This window comes from Grus americana, chromosome 2, assembly GCF_028858705.1.
Source record: "Grus americana isolate bGruAme1 chromosome 2, bGruAme1.mat, whole genome shotgun sequence".
In the NCBI taxonomy this organism is placed as follows: Eukaryota; Metazoa; Chordata; class Aves; order Gruiformes; family Gruidae; genus Grus; species Grus americana.
The window spans coordinates 113,928,608-113,945,216 of NC_072853.1; the positions used below are offsets into that span (position 1 = coordinate 113,928,608).

At 40.9% G+C, this 16,609-nt stretch overlaps 1 protein-coding gene across 2 annotated transcripts in view; it reads left to right on the forward strand.

Annotated features, from left to right (window-relative positions):
- AMPH (amphiphysin) overlaps positions 1-16,609 on the forward strand; it is a 124,973-nt gene that overhangs the window by 90,851 nt on the left and 17,513 nt on the right. The window contains exons 12-17 of one of the 2 annotated variants that reach the window (XM_054817976.1): positions 3,959-4,066; positions 7,362-7,385; positions 9,031-9,054; positions 11,701-11,733; positions 13,126-13,176; positions 15,249-15,365. In XM_054817976.1, the coding sequence (XP_054673951.1) occupies positions 3,959-4,066; positions 7,362-7,385; positions 9,031-9,054; positions 11,701-11,733; positions 13,126-13,176; positions 15,249-15,365 (357 nt within the window). The remainder of the gene's footprint in view (positions 1-3,958; positions 4,067-7,361; positions 7,386-9,030; positions 9,055-11,700; positions 11,734-13,125; positions 13,177-15,248; positions 15,366-16,609) is intronic. The other variant, XM_054817977.1, reaches the window with a different exon arrangement.

Below are 16,609 nucleotides of genomic sequence, written 5' to 3' on the forward strand. Positions count from 1 at the left end.
GTTTTCATGTGAATTACTGTTTTTGTACTAATTCATTTGACAACACAAGAGAATGTAGGCACAGCAATGAAAAACGAAATTATTTTAGAAAATTTGAACATGTGATGTTTTGTTTTCTTGCGGAGAGGAGAAAAAGGCATTGTTGTCCCTAGAGATCTATTTGGATGAGAAAAGAGTTGTTTGTAGTTAAGTCCCCATGCAATTAAAGAATTAATGGCAGCTCCCAGTATACAGCTGCTGCTGGGCCCTCCTGCTGAAGGGAGGTTGCATCACTCTGACAGCATGAGCCTTGACATCAGTGGTAAGTCGGTGTATCCTGTGCTAGAAGTGGTCCCCTGCATTAAATGCTGTATTCACCTAACCTTCACCTGTCAGGCCAGCCAGGGAAACAGAAATGGAACTGATTTGTTTTTCCATTAAGAGCTGACACTGGAACAGGGCTTTAAATGAGTGTAAGTCACATTTCCAGAATCTTTCCAGCCTTTCTATGAGATATTGGTATAAAAATGGAATGGCATAATAAAGGTGGGGCATGCTCCTGTGAACTGAAATCTTTCCTTTGTCTCTCAAGGAAAAATTGATCTCCCTTCAGTAAGTGATTTATGTCCCTCCCTCCTGCGCATTCGCTGACCTGGGAATGACCTAAACTATTCCCTGGTCACCTTCTCATGATTCATCTGCACTTCTCCCTCCACAAAACCCACCCCCATCAATAAAGCATCCTTACTATATCTGAGATATCTAAGTATGTACAGGCATACCCAAATAGTGTGACATATAGGTTTTATATCCTTCTATAAGAGAACTAGCTATTGAAAATGTATTGCAAGAAATCATCAGGAAACAAGGACTTACTCCTCTTGGTGTTTACAGCATCTCCTGCACTCCTAGAGCCCTTGTTGGGCAGCATAGAGGAAGCTATTGAGCCTGCAGAGCCCTCTAATGGTGCAGGACTTCCCAAAGGACCACTGCTGGTGTCCCTGGCGCTGTCCTCACGCAGAGGCACAAAACCAGATGGGCCGATGAATAGAGCTTTCTTGCTTTAATTGCGTGTTTCAGAGAGGATTACAAACAGGCCACACACTTTTCTCCTCTGGAGCACAAATAACCTGTAATTGTTGTTTTTCATCTTGGTTTACCAAGCAGTGCTAATGCATGTGGTGATGTGCAAGATGCTGAAAGACAGTTCTGCTTGATGCTGTTGAGTATTTTGGCCCCGATTCAACAAAGCAGCTCACACTTTCAATTTATTCATTGTTAAGAATGGATTTAATTACTGCTAAATAAAAGAAAGAGGTGAGAAGATATGGTATCTGGGTGACAGGATGAAAGGGTCATTTAGAAATAAGTGTTCCTTGCTTTATTTCTTGTTTTCTTCACATCACATTGCTCCTTAGTGCCCAGTTACTAGCTTGGACATTGTAGACCTTTATAATATGCCCCCTCCGGGTACTTAACATGTCTGTGTCTGACAGCTCTGAAGTGAACAGCCCATACCTGCTGGGGCTATTTTAAAGCTTGTACAGACTGTGTACAGAGAGAGGGTGGCAGTTTCATGGTCGTTGCATTTTTCTTGTGCCTTCTCAATCCCTTGTGCATACATGTCCTCTGAGAGGTACAGCCTTGTTTCTGCCACAGCCGCCTCTTTCAAATGTGGCATTTATTGATGCTTCATCACGCTATGGTGGAATTAACACAGGATGATTGGCAGGCCTTCCTGTCACAACTTTGTCCTTTATCCAGGGATTTCCTGAGGTTCCTGTTTCTCCTAAGTCTCCATCTGATGTGATATCTCAATTACACTATATGTTTATTTGGGCCTTTGTTCCTAAAGTTACGACAAGTGTTCTCTTTTGGTCTGAGGTAATGGGTAATGGTAACTTTTGCAGTCAGTGATCAGTACTCTGTCACTACAGATACCTTAGTTGTCATCACACATGGCCTAAGTGAGACTCCTGTGCATTTGATTCAGTCCTCATAAATAACAACTTCATTCTCGAACCTCACTGAAAGATAATTAACTTTCCCATCTCCATCCATTTCTGATTATATGCTAGCTAATGTTGTGTTGTTTCATCAAGCTATATGACCATACAAGTGCTAGTGTATCAAGGGCATATGTGATGAAATCTAAATACATCAGATGAAAGACATGACAGAATGAATGTAATGCTGGTTACTGGTGGGGAGGGCTGTTTTGGTTTTGACTTCTTAAAGTGTGAGGCTTCAGCATGTCAGACCAGTTAATCCAGTTATCTGTCATCACCAGTGGCCAAAAGCAGAGGCCAAGGGAAGAGCAGAAGACAAGACAAGCACAGCTGATATTCCTTACGCCCCCTTCTCCTATAGTCTCCCAGCCTCCAGCCATTTGCAGCTCAGGGGCTTCCTCAGCATGATTCTACGTATTTAGTAATCAACAGACTACTTTGCCGCAAATTTGTTCAGTCTTTCAGCACACATAAGTTTTTTGCATTCACACTACCCGATGGCAAGGAGGTCCCCAGCTGAACTCTGTGCCACGTGGAGCACCACCACCTCTTCTTTATTCCATATGTGCCCCCATCAACTTCACTGCCGCCTGCCTTCCTGCTTTGGAGGAGTCATGCCTCTCATGCCAGCGTAGACCATGCTCACATCCCCACTAGCATCCCTCTTCCAGACTGAAGAGTTCCAGGTCACTCTGTCATTCCTAGCATGGGAGCTGAGGAGCTATTTTCACCACATTTCCAGGTGACACAGAGAAGTCAGATGTCTTGTGGCATATGGAAGCCATTAATTACTTGTATTTGAACATTTGTTTACCAGTAGTAACATTAATTTGGCAAGTTTACACTCCTAAATGTTTTAATAATAGAAGGACTTTGTTTATCATCATCATTATCTCCTAGTTTTGCTGTTCTTACGACTGCCCTGTTGTAGACTTCCCCTGGCATACACTTTGGTCACAGTCAGAGACAGGAAGCTGGGCTATGTGGTCTGACTCTGTGTTACCATTCTTACATGGGATTATATGTGAATGTATGTGTACAAGTAATTTCCTATGGTATCGTTTCCAGTCTGAACACTTTTCAAAATAGCATGCTAATTAATGCTCTACTGTCTACATATTCTGTAGATCAAAAGATAAGCTTCTCTCGCTATTTAATAAGTACTGAACAACTAGTATTAGGCAGTACTAGCCTCGTTACCAAAACCAAGATGCTTGTCTAGAATATTTATCATTAGTGATAATTAAATGTCAGCTACAGTTTCAGGCTAGTTGAAGCACGCTAATTATTTGTTCATGTTACTTTACAGAGGGAAAGACCTGTAGCCCATTGAACCAATATATATATTTACAATGACCTCAGAGGCCCTGGCTAATTCATTAATTGCAAACAAAAAAAGGCTCTAACATCTAATCCAGTTTTGTAAGAGCAGATCAGTGTAGCAAGATTTGGCATTATGTGAGATGTTTCCTAAAGTTTGGAACTAAGGGCAGCATTAAAAGTTATTCATGTTCATAATTGAAATTTAATTCAAATGCATTTATGTTCTTCTATATTGGCTTTTTACTAATGTTTCTGTTTGGGGAGAAATTCACTTATGAGACTGTATGGTCATTGGGTGCCATTTTTAATTCTGGTGTCTGACTCAAAGCACTTTAAAAGGGCCTTCACAATTAAACAGGGAACAGTCAGCACTTTTTCAAAAGGGCTGCAATTTGTTTAGCCTGAAAAAGGCAAAGCTGCACTGCAGGGGAAACAAAGGAATCATAAGAGTGAAGCTCATAAAAATAAAATTAAAAGTTACACTAAAGATCAGAAAAGTTTTCAGAGCTTCTTCCCCTCCTAGCTTGCACTGCAGCTAGAAAGTCTGTGATACATTTTTTTTTCTCTCTTGGGCCCCTTAATATTTTGCTGCCCAGGGCAGCTTTTGAAAGATGAATTTTTCAAGAGTTATATTTCTCTTCTAACAGACTGAAGTTCCTGAAGCTAAGAAAGAGGAATCTTTGCTAGATCTGGACTTCGACCCTTTCAAGCCAGAAGTGGTATCGACTGGAGTTACTCATTCACCCATGTCTCAGGTATCTCTTTGCCTTGAGGTAGGCGAAGCATATGAATGCAAAGTGCTGTGTTTGGTAGCAAAGCTTTGCCTCATGTACTAATGAGCAGTGTATCCGCAGTGTCTGCAAAACTTGATCTTCCTGAGCAGTTCTTGTCAGCCATCTTATCTTTCTCCTTCAGTAACTCTGCACTTTATGAGGTGCTGGAAGGAGAGGAAGTTGTCAGGTGGTAAAATGAGATGTTTGTCAATGAGAATGGTTGCTGGTACCCTGGCCTTGACTTTGCCATGCCGTTATTTTCCATCTTTAGAATAACTCTTAGTGCCAACATTATAATTCTCCAGCAACTGTTTTTATGACAATTTTTCTGACCTGGCTTTGACTCTTCATGTCTGGAAAGATGCCTCAGGGGACCTAGGTCTCTCAAGAGTCTACATGTGATTGTTTTACTATGGTGGAGTTTCTGTACCAAGCAGGGGATAGGATCTGAGTGGTTTTGCTTTTATAAATCTATTTTAGATCTAACCTCAAGGAAAATGAGAGGATGGAGTAGGATATTTCCTTGCAGAATGTTATGTTAAAGAAATTCTGCATTCTACAGTAATATTTACCATGGTAGTTTCTTGCAGCAATATGAGGGAAAAAAAAAAAAGTAAAAGGAAAAAAAAAAAGGCTGATATATCAAAGTTGCTGATTTTCATTGGCTTAGCCTAGGGCACCTGCTATTTTAAGATCCAGAACTTGGCCTCACTACCCATAGGGCTGATAGTACAGTAGGGAAGCTCTCCTGGCCAGCAGAGCTGGAGCTCTGTGTTGTACACAGACAAGGAAACAGTATTAAGACACTGTTAGCGAAACCTATTATCCCTGTGGCTATCGCTAACCTGGCTTGTACGGTGAGATGTGAGGGGACTAATCAGCTGTTCAGGAATGCAGCACTGGGAAAGGACTGAGAAGACAAGAAGCTTTAAGGCTGAGATAGTCCTGGTTCTCTGCTGATCTCTCTTAGTTGGTGAGCAGTCCTAGTTATATAATGAGATCTGTAGTGATCTCTGATGGGTTATGTACTGTCAGACAAATAGTGTATTGTCAGCTCTCCAAATGTTAACTGGTATTTCTCATTGAGGTTTGTTAGGAGGACTGTTTAATTACAGCAGAGGCTTTGTGTATCTTGCTTGTTATTTTTCTTGCTCCCTCTAAACAGGGAAGGGGAAAGAAATTCCTTGGTGTTCAGTAGTGACGGAAAGCTCTAGCAGTGACTTTGCTAGCTCTACCCTTTCAGCTTGTCTTGTAATAAAGCTGATTAGGGCAGTGGGATCGTTAAACCAAAGACATTTAACTTTTGTGACAGAGCACATTTGTGCTTTAGTGAAGAGTTGTTTCGGATTCAACTGTACCATGAAATACAGAATATAATTCAGTGTAGAAAAGTACATTTTAAGTTTTCATCTGGGTGCATAGGAAGCATTTCCTGAGCACCTTCAGTCTCTCCTCTCCTCTCCTCTCCTCTCCTCTCCTCTCCTCTCCTCTCCTCTCCTCTCCTCTCCTCTCCTCTCCTCTCCTCTCCTCTCCTCTCCTCTCCTCTCCTCTCCTCTCCTCTCCTCTCCTCTCCTCTCCTCTCCTCTCCTCTCCTCTTTCCTCCTAACATATATATATGAGAAAGGATGGTCCACATCCATGAGAGCATGTGGATGAGTCAGAGCACCATGTTTTTAGAAGGAGGGAAGATAGCCCTGCAGTCTGGGTTTCAGTCACTGCTATGGTAGCATAGACAGAATGAAACCTGTGGTCACAGTCTTTGGAGAGCCCTGTGCTACCTTGCAGGGAAATTAAGAAGAGAGCCTTTACTCTTATTTCTATATGTGTATAGTTTTTGTCTCAGTCATGGATATTTTCCACAACAAACTGCTGAAGTAGTGATGTGAAGACAGGAGTAGTTATCTGTGCCATGTTGCCTCAGGAGGCTTGGCATGACTTCCCTATTGATCATTTAATTAGTTACCTCCCTCCACTGCTCTGCCAGGGTGATCAGATCACAGTAAGTGAGCCCCAGTCTGCCCTTCCTCACTTGCTTTTCTGTTTCTGCTTCAGAAATGGCCTTTCTAAATGTGCCTGGCCCTCGCCTCCGTTTGCTAGCTGTGGTTTGTCTTGCCTTTCCCTCAGTTTGTTCCTTCCCCCTCATACTGAAAACCTCATGAGCAATGAAAGAAAAATGAAAAATGAGTAATCTCTCCTTCCATGGAAGTCAGTAGGATGACTAGGGTTTGTACAAGTTAGTGCTTATAAGAATAGACCCATGATTTTTCCTTAAAGCTTGAATGTTCAGCTAACAATGGTATATGGGAGTAAGCAGGTACACTTGTGAATTCCATCCACAGAACAAGCATGTACCTGGACTTAAACAAAATTAAACTGATTGAGAAATGGCTGTTGATGTTAATTTGCTGTAAATCTGAGTAGTGAGTTATTACTGTCTCTTTTTGTTTGTGAAAGCAGTTGTTCAGAGAGCTGTTCTGTCCTTATAAAATAAGAAGCAGGCAAGAAAAGAAGTTAAATTCAGCAATCCTTTCTCTCAGGCAAATGTTAGGTGTCACATTTAACACTTGCAAATATTTCAGGAGCAGTTTGACTTTTTACTTTATGAACGTCTTTAGTTTTTGTTTTTCATGGACTTTAACCTAGGTGTGAATATAGTAGATAGGTTTTGAAGCATCTCAGACAGGTTTTGGGCCCAATCAGCACAGTTCTTTTTCATGTGATGGGCTATTAATATTTGGCATGAAGTCTACTGCTTTTCTTTCTGAAAATAAAATTAAAACTTCGGTCAACTTTCTTGTTTTCTTTCCCAAAAAGCATGCCATTTTCCTCCTGGTGTCAGAGTTATAAGAAAACTCACTTGTTCTCAGTGGATAGCTGGATCATTTTTTAACTGGCTAAAAAATCTGACCTATGTAAGCTCTTTAAAGCTTACACCTTGCAGAGACCACCTGTACCTGTTGAAAGTCATTCATTCACCAGCTCAGAACCTGGCTGTTACTCAAGCATGTGGCAATGTGAGTTCACTGGAAATCAACAACTGCTTTGAAGTGGGAAATACCACAGTTCAATGCATACTGCCCATCCTATTTAACCAAAAAGCTTATTATGCAGATATGTACCCACACACATGCTAATAGATGAAATATTTATATGCATATTTATAATACATATATAAGTTCTGCCTTGTTAGTTAATGCACACAGTTATGTAGCATGTTGAACATACAGTATATGAACAGTATTTTTCTAAAGCCTCTTTTTTCCGCTCCTTTTTTCAGACATTGCCATGGGATTTATGGACGGTAAGCCTGACATTTAGCATTGTGAATTGGGATATTTCTGTGCCTCTGATTTTGTTACACCCTAAACTCAGATTTATAATGTTTTTGCCAAAAGCCAAGATAAAGAATTTACAGACCATCACAAACACTTTCAAGTATATGAAGCCACTGAAGATCTTTTAAAACACACTACAACAAAAAATAATCTCTGTTGCTTGGCCTACAAAACCAAAATGATGTCAGAAATCTGGGCTAATAAGATTCACAATCATTATAGCTAAGTGTGTGTTGATTTTATTCTCATGCCTGAATTACAGCTATTAGAGGATAGGAATGGATGGTAGTCACCTGTTTTTAATTATCTGAAGGTGTAGTTCCTCGGGACTTTAACCCAAGGGACAACCATTTCTCAAAGTTCAGGAGTGAAGAGAGAATTTAACTTGTCTTTGTGGGCATATGGTGAACTGGAGTTACTCACAAATTAAGTTTCTGCTTTAGGAAACTGTATGAATCCTTCCTTCTTCCTCCTGGTTCCAAATCAGATACAATGATCTGCAGGTAGAAAACAGCTCATTTTCGTGAGGTTTGTTTCGACTTTATGTCATGGAGATAGCTGGGTTGACTTGGTGTGGAGCCTGGTATGGTCATTTTTTGACCTTTTGCAGCTTCAGCCAGTGCAGAAATCTGTGGATGCTTCTTGTGCATTCAGATTTGCAGCACTGTTTTGTGAACACATGGCATAAGTGATGTGTATTAAGTGCTCATCTCTTTCTATTGGAAAAGGTTAAATAAAGCCTGAAAAAGCAGTCATGTCTGTAGGCTAGACAAAATTTCAAGGCTGCCAATATCTAGACCGGCTAAAATAACTCAGAAATGCTTCGAATTTATTGCTCTAAACTTATATTAGATAGCTTTATTGATGTCTTTCTTTCACACAACTTTATAGCGTGTTAATATTATATATGTATTCTGTATTATAATCATTTTCCTCTTTGCTCTAGTTTATAAAAGAAAAAGAGTAAGTAGTTAGCTTCACAGCTAAGCATTTGAAATGAGGGATACTCAACCTTTTACTGAGTTTCTCTTAATAATAAGTTGAGTGCAGAGCAGTTGTTGATCTTCCTTGCAGCATTTTATCTGTTCGACGTGGCAGCATAGATAGCTGGCTTTGTGACTTGATGCCTTACTCTGTGTGGACGTAAATGCCTCTGCATGGTGCGGGGTGGTGGAGAATCGGAGCTGTGTGCTCAGGGCCCATTGTGGCAATGCCTTAGTGTAAATACAAGTGAGCCCAAATGCCGTTTGGGTTGCTTCCTTCCTTGTTCACTGTCTTGCAGAGTGACCCCCCCCTTTTCAACTGAGGTGCAATAGGGTAACTGTGATAAAATGTCAGTAGCTGTTAGAGGAAAGCAAGGTGTGATAAATATTCAACATACATGTAGAACTTCTTTTATAATGTAATCCAGAGGCTAGAAATGTGGCTTACATTCAGGGGCCTGGGAATAGTCTTCGGTGGAGTGGCAGGAGAGGACCCACCGCTCCTTCCCCTAGGCCAGTTTGTAACTGCTGCTGGTTTGAGAACTGCTAATTAATGAACTGCTGCTATAATGAAGTATGTCATGTTCTTATTTTCTATGTTTTCTATGTATCATTCTCTTCCATACAGACAAGCAGTGAATTGGTGCAGCCGGTAAGCAAACCTCCCCCCAAAATTGCAACCACTCTAGAGGCATGCTTTAATCAGTGTGGTGTAATATATAGTTTTCTGGTTTTGTCTATCAGTGCTGCTCTTTTACATTGCAATCTACTGCCTCCAAATGTTGCAAATCATATAGCTTTTCCTTAAACTGCTTAATTTAGTCACTTTCATTCTTTAAATTAAAATTGCTCTAGTAAAATATAAATTTTGTGTTTTCTCATCAAGTCCGCCTTTATCTCTTTCATCTTGTGTTTTTTCTTTGCTTTTCTGTCTGCTTAAAGCCTGATTCTTCAAAAAGTCTTTCCCTGTGTAACCTGATCATGGAGGAAACCCCAAACAGTGGGCCATCAGAAGATATTAACAGATCTCAAACTGATCTAGGTTCACTCAACTGGGGCCTAGATGTTAGCACACCCAGTGTCAGCCAGGAAATCACTGCAGGCGGTTCTTTGCTTTTCCCTGGGGCAGAGCAAACCTCAAGCGAATCCACGGGTACTCTGCCTGCTAGTGTTTGGCCTGCTGTAGGTGAGCAGGAGAATGCTGCACTAGGGTCAGCTTCTGTAAACAAAAACCAGAGGACTTCACTGGAGGACCAGTTGGATGCCAAAAATGTCCCATGGGAAGATGTGGTGACCAGTCAGCCTTTAGAGAACATAACCAGTTTTGAAACACCCATCCTGGGAACTGATAGCTTGTTGGATGAACCCTTCCCATGTGATGTGCAAAAGGCAGAGGAAGAGCGGGAGGAAGACGAGTGGGCAGGTGTCAAGCCAAGTGAAAAGGTAGAGACCGGAGCTGTTAACTACAAGGAGGTAGAAGGTACAGAGGAACTGGAAGAGCAAGGTTGTGAAACCAAAGGAAACAGTGAGGCAGAATTTCATAAGGGTTTAGCAAAATCAGATCTTGACATTGTAGTCAGCACAGAGGTAGAAAATTTATATGAGTTGGAAGATAATGATGGGGATGCTGGGAGAACTAATGCTGCTAAGCTAGAAAACCCTAGGGAAGAAGAATTCAAAGGGGTCAATGTCATTGAGGAGGCAGATGGAGAAATATCATTGTTGAGCACAGGGCTGGAAGGTGAGGACAAAATAGTAGTGGACAACTGTAAAATTATAGAAGACACTGGCGCTGAACCTGAGAGAATCTTTGGTATCTGGGATCAGGACCATGGAAGGACATTTGAGGATGGCTTAGACCAAACTGACAGTGGTACTGGAGAGAGTACATCCATGGAGTATATAAACATGATGGCACATGTTGACCTAGAGGTAACTGACCACACAGAAAAGGACCCTACAAATACTGGAGATGTTCTGTGTGATGCTGAATTATTGAGTGCAGAAGAGTCTGGTGAAGGAACTGAAGACAATAGCATCAGCCTCCTCCCAAATGGTAGTGTTGCTGATGAAGGTCAAGCTGCTGCTGAAAAAGAGTGGGCATTGCTGCCTGAGACAGCTGATGCTGCTAGTGCAAGCTGTGGTAATCCTTGCCTAGATAATGCAGAAGACCAAGTGGCAGGTGGGGCAGCAGCAGCAGTCACTGAAGAGCATCCTAGTAGCAGTGGTGTTCCTGAAGCCTTGGAAACAGACCCCTGGCTGGCAAACTGGGATCCTACAGTTACTAATGATTCCTGGGGTTTTTCTAATCTGTCAGATGGCCAAGCCAATGGACTGGATAATTGGCCCTTTTTCCCCAAGCAGCAAGACTCAGAGGAAGGTAACATGGAAAATGTTTGGTTAGGCATTAGTGAGAAATGGTCTACACAAGACCTAGGAGGGACTGGTAACAGCTGGGGAGAAGTAGGTGTGAGCATGAGCGGTAAAAGTCAGGAGACACCAGTAAAACAAGGCTTGCCTGGGGAGCAGGCAGGCATTAGCAATCCTGGACCCAGCAAGGAGATAGCTAGACCCTTGTCTCTGTTTCAAATGGGAAATTCCAGAAATGCTAGCACCGAGAGTTCAACTAGTCCTAAAGACAATGAGACCAACAACTCAGATTTATCTGAAGATGAAATTGCTAACCGGAGATATGGATTGTTGTACCAGGAAATTGAGGCTGATAAAGAAGAGGTACCTACCCCAGTGTGTAGCCTAGTCTAGACAAAGAGCTCCTTAGGTCATGCATAACCTTGTCGTTTGAAAACAATCCATTTGTGTGTTTCCCACTACCCCTCCTAAGCCCGTGCTATTCTTTTTTTGAAAAATTGCCATGCAACTGTTCATAGTGTGGTGCCCTTCAGCCGTGTAATGAAGCAGGCTGACAAAAATGCGTTTCAAAACTGTGAATGAAGCTTTGAACTGTGAAGGCACATTGTGTCTCGCAGGTTTTGTGTTTTATATGTATAACTTTAAATACACCTAGTCTTTTTTATTATTATTATTTTATAAAAATATTTAAGTTACTCTGCTTTTTGGTTTTGTTTTTGTTGTTTTCTTTAAGCCTGTGACACCTGTTATCAAATAGCACTGTCATCAAATTTCTTGCTGCCTTACCCTTCATTTTATTATTTTTCTCTCTTTTTTTTTTTTCCCTCCGATGTCTGGCCTGTTTTTATTTTGCAAATAAAATTTTTTTGACTCATGTTCTGATTTAGTAAACAAGTGATAATTTGTTCTGATCTTCACTTCTACTTAGGCATCCAGCACAGCATTTAATGGATTTGCACAGGTAAGAAATAAACATGTTTTGAGATTATTTTTTTTTCCATGCTGTTAGGAAGGGATTAAGACTGGCTGTACAATTTCAGGAAATCTGTTCTACAGACAAGCTGCACAACAATTTCATACTGACTCAAATCCAGACCTTGTTTGTTCTCAGAAATTATTCCTAAATGTTACTTGAATTATGCTAATACTCTTGGCCTGACTGAATTTAATAGCAAAAATCTGACTACCTTAGTGACACTGATTTTTTTTTTTTTTCCTCCTAAAAGGACTGGTTTAGCTTTTTTATTGTGCTCTTTTGTGGATTTTTTTCACAATTCCAAAATCCTGTATAGCGTGGTTTCCTCAGTTTCACATACTTTAAGTGACTGTCTGTGTGTGTATATAAAATGAGTTTTATTTGTTTCTGCATCTTTATTTTCATTTAAGATATATTTTAATCTGAAAGTTAAACCTAAATTATTTGTTTGCTGCTGTGCTGATGGTGAGAATGTGTTGGGCATTGCAGAGATGCGGAGCATGAAGATACCATGTTTATGCTTTCAAATTCCAGGGCTGTGCAAAGATCTGAAATTTCAGGTGGATAACCTGGAGTCTAATTTCCAGCATCCTTTTGAGACTGGCTCATCCACAGCACACCCTGTACACCATTTTTTAAAAGCACCCAACAAGACTGAGCTTATACAAGGATGGAAATGAGTCTTCCAGTGCTTTAACCATTCTGCTCCAGGACGTTTAAATTAGTAAAGAATCTAGAAGAAAGGGGAAAAACACAAGGCTACCACTTCTAATAATTAAGGCAAAATATTTGCCCCAAGGAGATAAAAATTTGATGCCCGCACTGCAGTAGGAAAAGGATTTGACCCATCAATATTTTGCAAATTAATTGGTTCTGAATAAGATGTTGGAAAACATCTCCATTTTTGTACCTTCTTAATGCAGGTAAAATTTTGTATCTGTAATTACTCTAGTTGCTATTCAAATAAAAGCTCAGAATCAAGAGGATGTGAAAGTCGCTTAGAGCTAGTGTACTCCCCAGACATGGATATGTGTAGTCTGCGAAAAAAACATTCTGAGTTTCACAACTTAGAAGTGCATTGTGCCTGAAACAAAGTCCTTGCAATTCGCATGTATTTAATGAAGGGTTTTTCACTGTTTGTAATAACATCACACAGTTTAGAAGCATAGAATATATAATTGAAAAAGTAATGTCTTTAATATTAATAGTGCTTAACTAATAATTATTATTAATACCTATTTAGATTATCTATTTGTCATTTTATTCTATGTAAATTTACTTATGATTTTACCTTAATAAACCATTAAAAAATCAGGTCACCTGCAAACATCCCATCTCAAATATTTTTGCATCATTGTTTTTCATTTCTATATCTAGGATACCTCTGCATTTACAGTGCAACCAAATGAGAATGTGACAGAGCCTTTGGTAAGCGGTGGCTTTTGCTTCCTTTTTAAATGTCTTGTGAAAAATGGCACCATTTTTCCTTTGTGCAAAGATATTTTCTCCTTTTGTGTTTTCCATCCACTATATCACAAACCTTAACCTGGAAGAGTTGGTGGGTGATATCACTGTAGTTGTAAATCTTTACTCACCGAAACAGCCATTCACAAGGATAGTGCAGAGAAAAAGCAGACCCGGATATTCTAAGATAATTTACTTTTCAAAGGTGTAGTCAAACAGTTTGTTCATTTATTGCATTTAAGAAATGACAAGAATGAGTACTATGGTCCAGTGTACAGTAAGTAGGGGATAGTACATGATAGCTGTTTAAATGTCTCCAGTATTGCTGTAGTTTTATCTGCTCTCCACATATTAGTAGTAGGCACAGTCTACTTCTAAGGAGTGGAGAATCTTTTTGGAAGTGATCATACATGGGCAGTTTCTTAGTTTCTCTTACAGTCTTTGGTTAGCCTGGAGTAAGGATGTGGAATAGCAGCATTGCTAGGTGAGTGCTATAGCTACTTCATAGCAGCAGAGTCGTACGCAATATTATTTAATGTTGCTTTTGCATAATGCCTCTGGTGGTGCTTGTGTTTATAATGGTTACTGAATACAGTGAGAGTATTTTTACTTGTAGCTGAAATGTGGTAAGTAGTCTAAGACTGCTTGTCAACAAGTGACTTGAAGCACATCAGTGCAATCTGCATTATAACATTGCCTGTGATTTTAAGCCTGAAAGTTTCTTCCAGCGTTAAACCTCAGGAAACTCATTAGTCATCTTACCTGGGATAAATCTACTTTATGTTTCTCATTTCAGTCCTATTTCTTCTTTGTGAAATTCCCTAGAGCTGGCATTAATACACTACACAGAGATTTCTGCACAGCATGGTATAATATAATGACTGTTTCCTTATGCTGTGCCAAATCCTGAAGGTCTTGCTTAGGCAGGCTTCTCTGTACCTCATTAAAAATCAGTCTGCTTAAGGAATATGTGAGAGAAGTGAGAGGCTATGTTTTTTTCCTGAAAAATATCAGAGAAGAGAAAATTTTAGTATCTTTAAGAATTTCATGGAAGCCATCTCTTCATCACAGGAGACCTTCTAGCCAGCTGCCTGTTATCCACTGCAAAGCAGCTAAATAGCTTTTGAGCTTCATATTATGCTGAGCAATTTGTTCATGGCAAATTAATCTACTGAGGTTATTTTATCTGGTTGAGTCAGCCATCTTTATAAATGGAATATGCTGAGCACAGCTTGCAGCTCTCCCCTTTTTATGCGTGTGTATTTGCAAAGTGGTGTCTCCATTGGAGATCACGCTTTTGCTGTGAGCTGTTTTGCCACAGGACTGAACGTATTGCAGGGCTGGTGATACTTGCTCGATCCTGTTGCTAAAATACAAGCTTAGGCCAGAATTTAAAAGGGTGGAAATCCCAATAGCGGGTTGATAAATGGATGCCTTGTAGGTGATTGAGAGCTCAAGAGGGAATGCATTTTAATAAGAAACCGTGGATGATTTTCACACTGCCAGAATTCAAGCAGTCAGTGGTTGCCCTTGTGCATAAAGAAACCTGTTTGAGTCTCTGCTAATTGCTTCTTACCTTCACTGGAGAAGGGACTATATTGTCTGAGAACCGACAGAACTAGGGAATGGGGGACAATTTTAAAAACTCATATTTGAAGCCCAGGGTTTGGTACACACGAGTGCCAGTTTCAACTCCTGGCCTTGCCATCAGTTTCTGGAACATTTCTGAGCAAACCGAGTGCCTTCCCCCCACTTCTGTCGCCCCTTTCTGTAACTCAGGAAGCTGATGCTTTCTTTCCTTGTGAGGGAGGGATGTAGGCCTGGCTCAGTTTACATATAGAATATTGAGGATGAAAATGCCCTTTAGATGCTGTAAGACCAAGCACACCGCCGTCCTCTCCCTGGCAAAGCCCAGCAAGATTAAGCCTGAAGCAGAACTGTGCCAGGCACAGTTCCCATTCCCCTCCTCCCTCCCCACTATCATGTGCTCCTCAACAATTTTTTCACTGTCTACTTAAAAATCAATAAAACAAAAGACTGAAGCTGAAGAAGCTCCACCTGGGGAACCCAAGGTCGAGGAAACCCCTGCTGCTGCTGTTGTGGAAAAGGAGGCCATCCCTGCTGAGCCTGCCGAGCCAGCAGAGCAGGCTGCGGTGAGTGACCTGTCCCCCATGCCACCTCCCGGGCCTCATCCAAGCCACCTTTCATCATGGTGAATGTGCCTGCTGCATTTCAGCCATCCTTTCCATTGTCACTATCCGCCCATGGCAGGTTTCCCCAGTGCCTGGCTGTGTCACAGCATGCCTCTCCAGCGTGCATCCTCCTTTCAGCCCTAAAACATCATTCCTCTTATGTTTGGCATTTTAGACTGAAGTTCAGCTGAGTGATTGTGGTTTCGCAGATTGTTTGATTCCAGATGAACTTCAGGAGGGGAAACAATTGATGCCATTTTTAAATGACCTTATTAGCAGTTTTCTCATTTCATTTCAAGCTGAGCTGTAAGCACTAAGCCAATGGACATCTTGTACGGTCCTTGCTAGAGCATGAAAATACCAGAAAAAAGTGATTGTAATATAAATGTCTACAAGGCTTATGGTTTTAGAAGCCATGAGCTGAAGAGGGAATTCCAAGCACCACTTTGGAGATTTTTACATGTCAGCATTCAGGAAACAGTGAGAGGAGAAGAAATGATAGCTCTGCAAGAACCATAGAGCAGGGCACCCGATATCACTACAAATTAAGAGGTGGTCTGGGACAGTAGGCATGGGGTTTTATAACAGGCATCTGAGTGAATATCCTTTTTATCCAACTGAGGTTCCTCTTCTACATACAGAAGCTCAGAAGGTCTTGGTGGTGGGTGATAACCGCAGGCTAAGAAACCCTGAAGGAAAAATGCATCTGGTTTTGTAGGCTGACGGTTTTCATGCTTTCCTCGAGACAATAGCATCTTCAAAGTTTCTAATGAGTATTTGTCACTGTTAGAATATGCAGATTCCTACTGTAAAACTGGACCAAAAAAAGGAGTTTTTTTGTGGGTCAGTACCTCTACCATAGAAGCCAGTAGAAGCTGTGTAGCTGTGCTTTTTGACCATCGAGCACAGCTTGGTGCCGTAAGTGTTCCCAGAAGAACAAAGTTCAGCTTGTTGAACCCCTCTTGGCTTTGGGTGAGTCCTTGTGTATCTTCCTCTGCTAAGTAGGGATGATAATATCCAATTCATCATAAAATTAGGTGATTTTCAGTAAGCATTTCATACACTGCCACATGGGAAGCAATATTAATCTGATGTAGGTGCAAATTAGCTGAAGAAAGTGGAAGTAGCTGGCACCTACAGATGTGGCAGCACAGAGCATGGACAGAAAGACAATTTACGGATATGCAGCTCCTGTAGCATCTCAT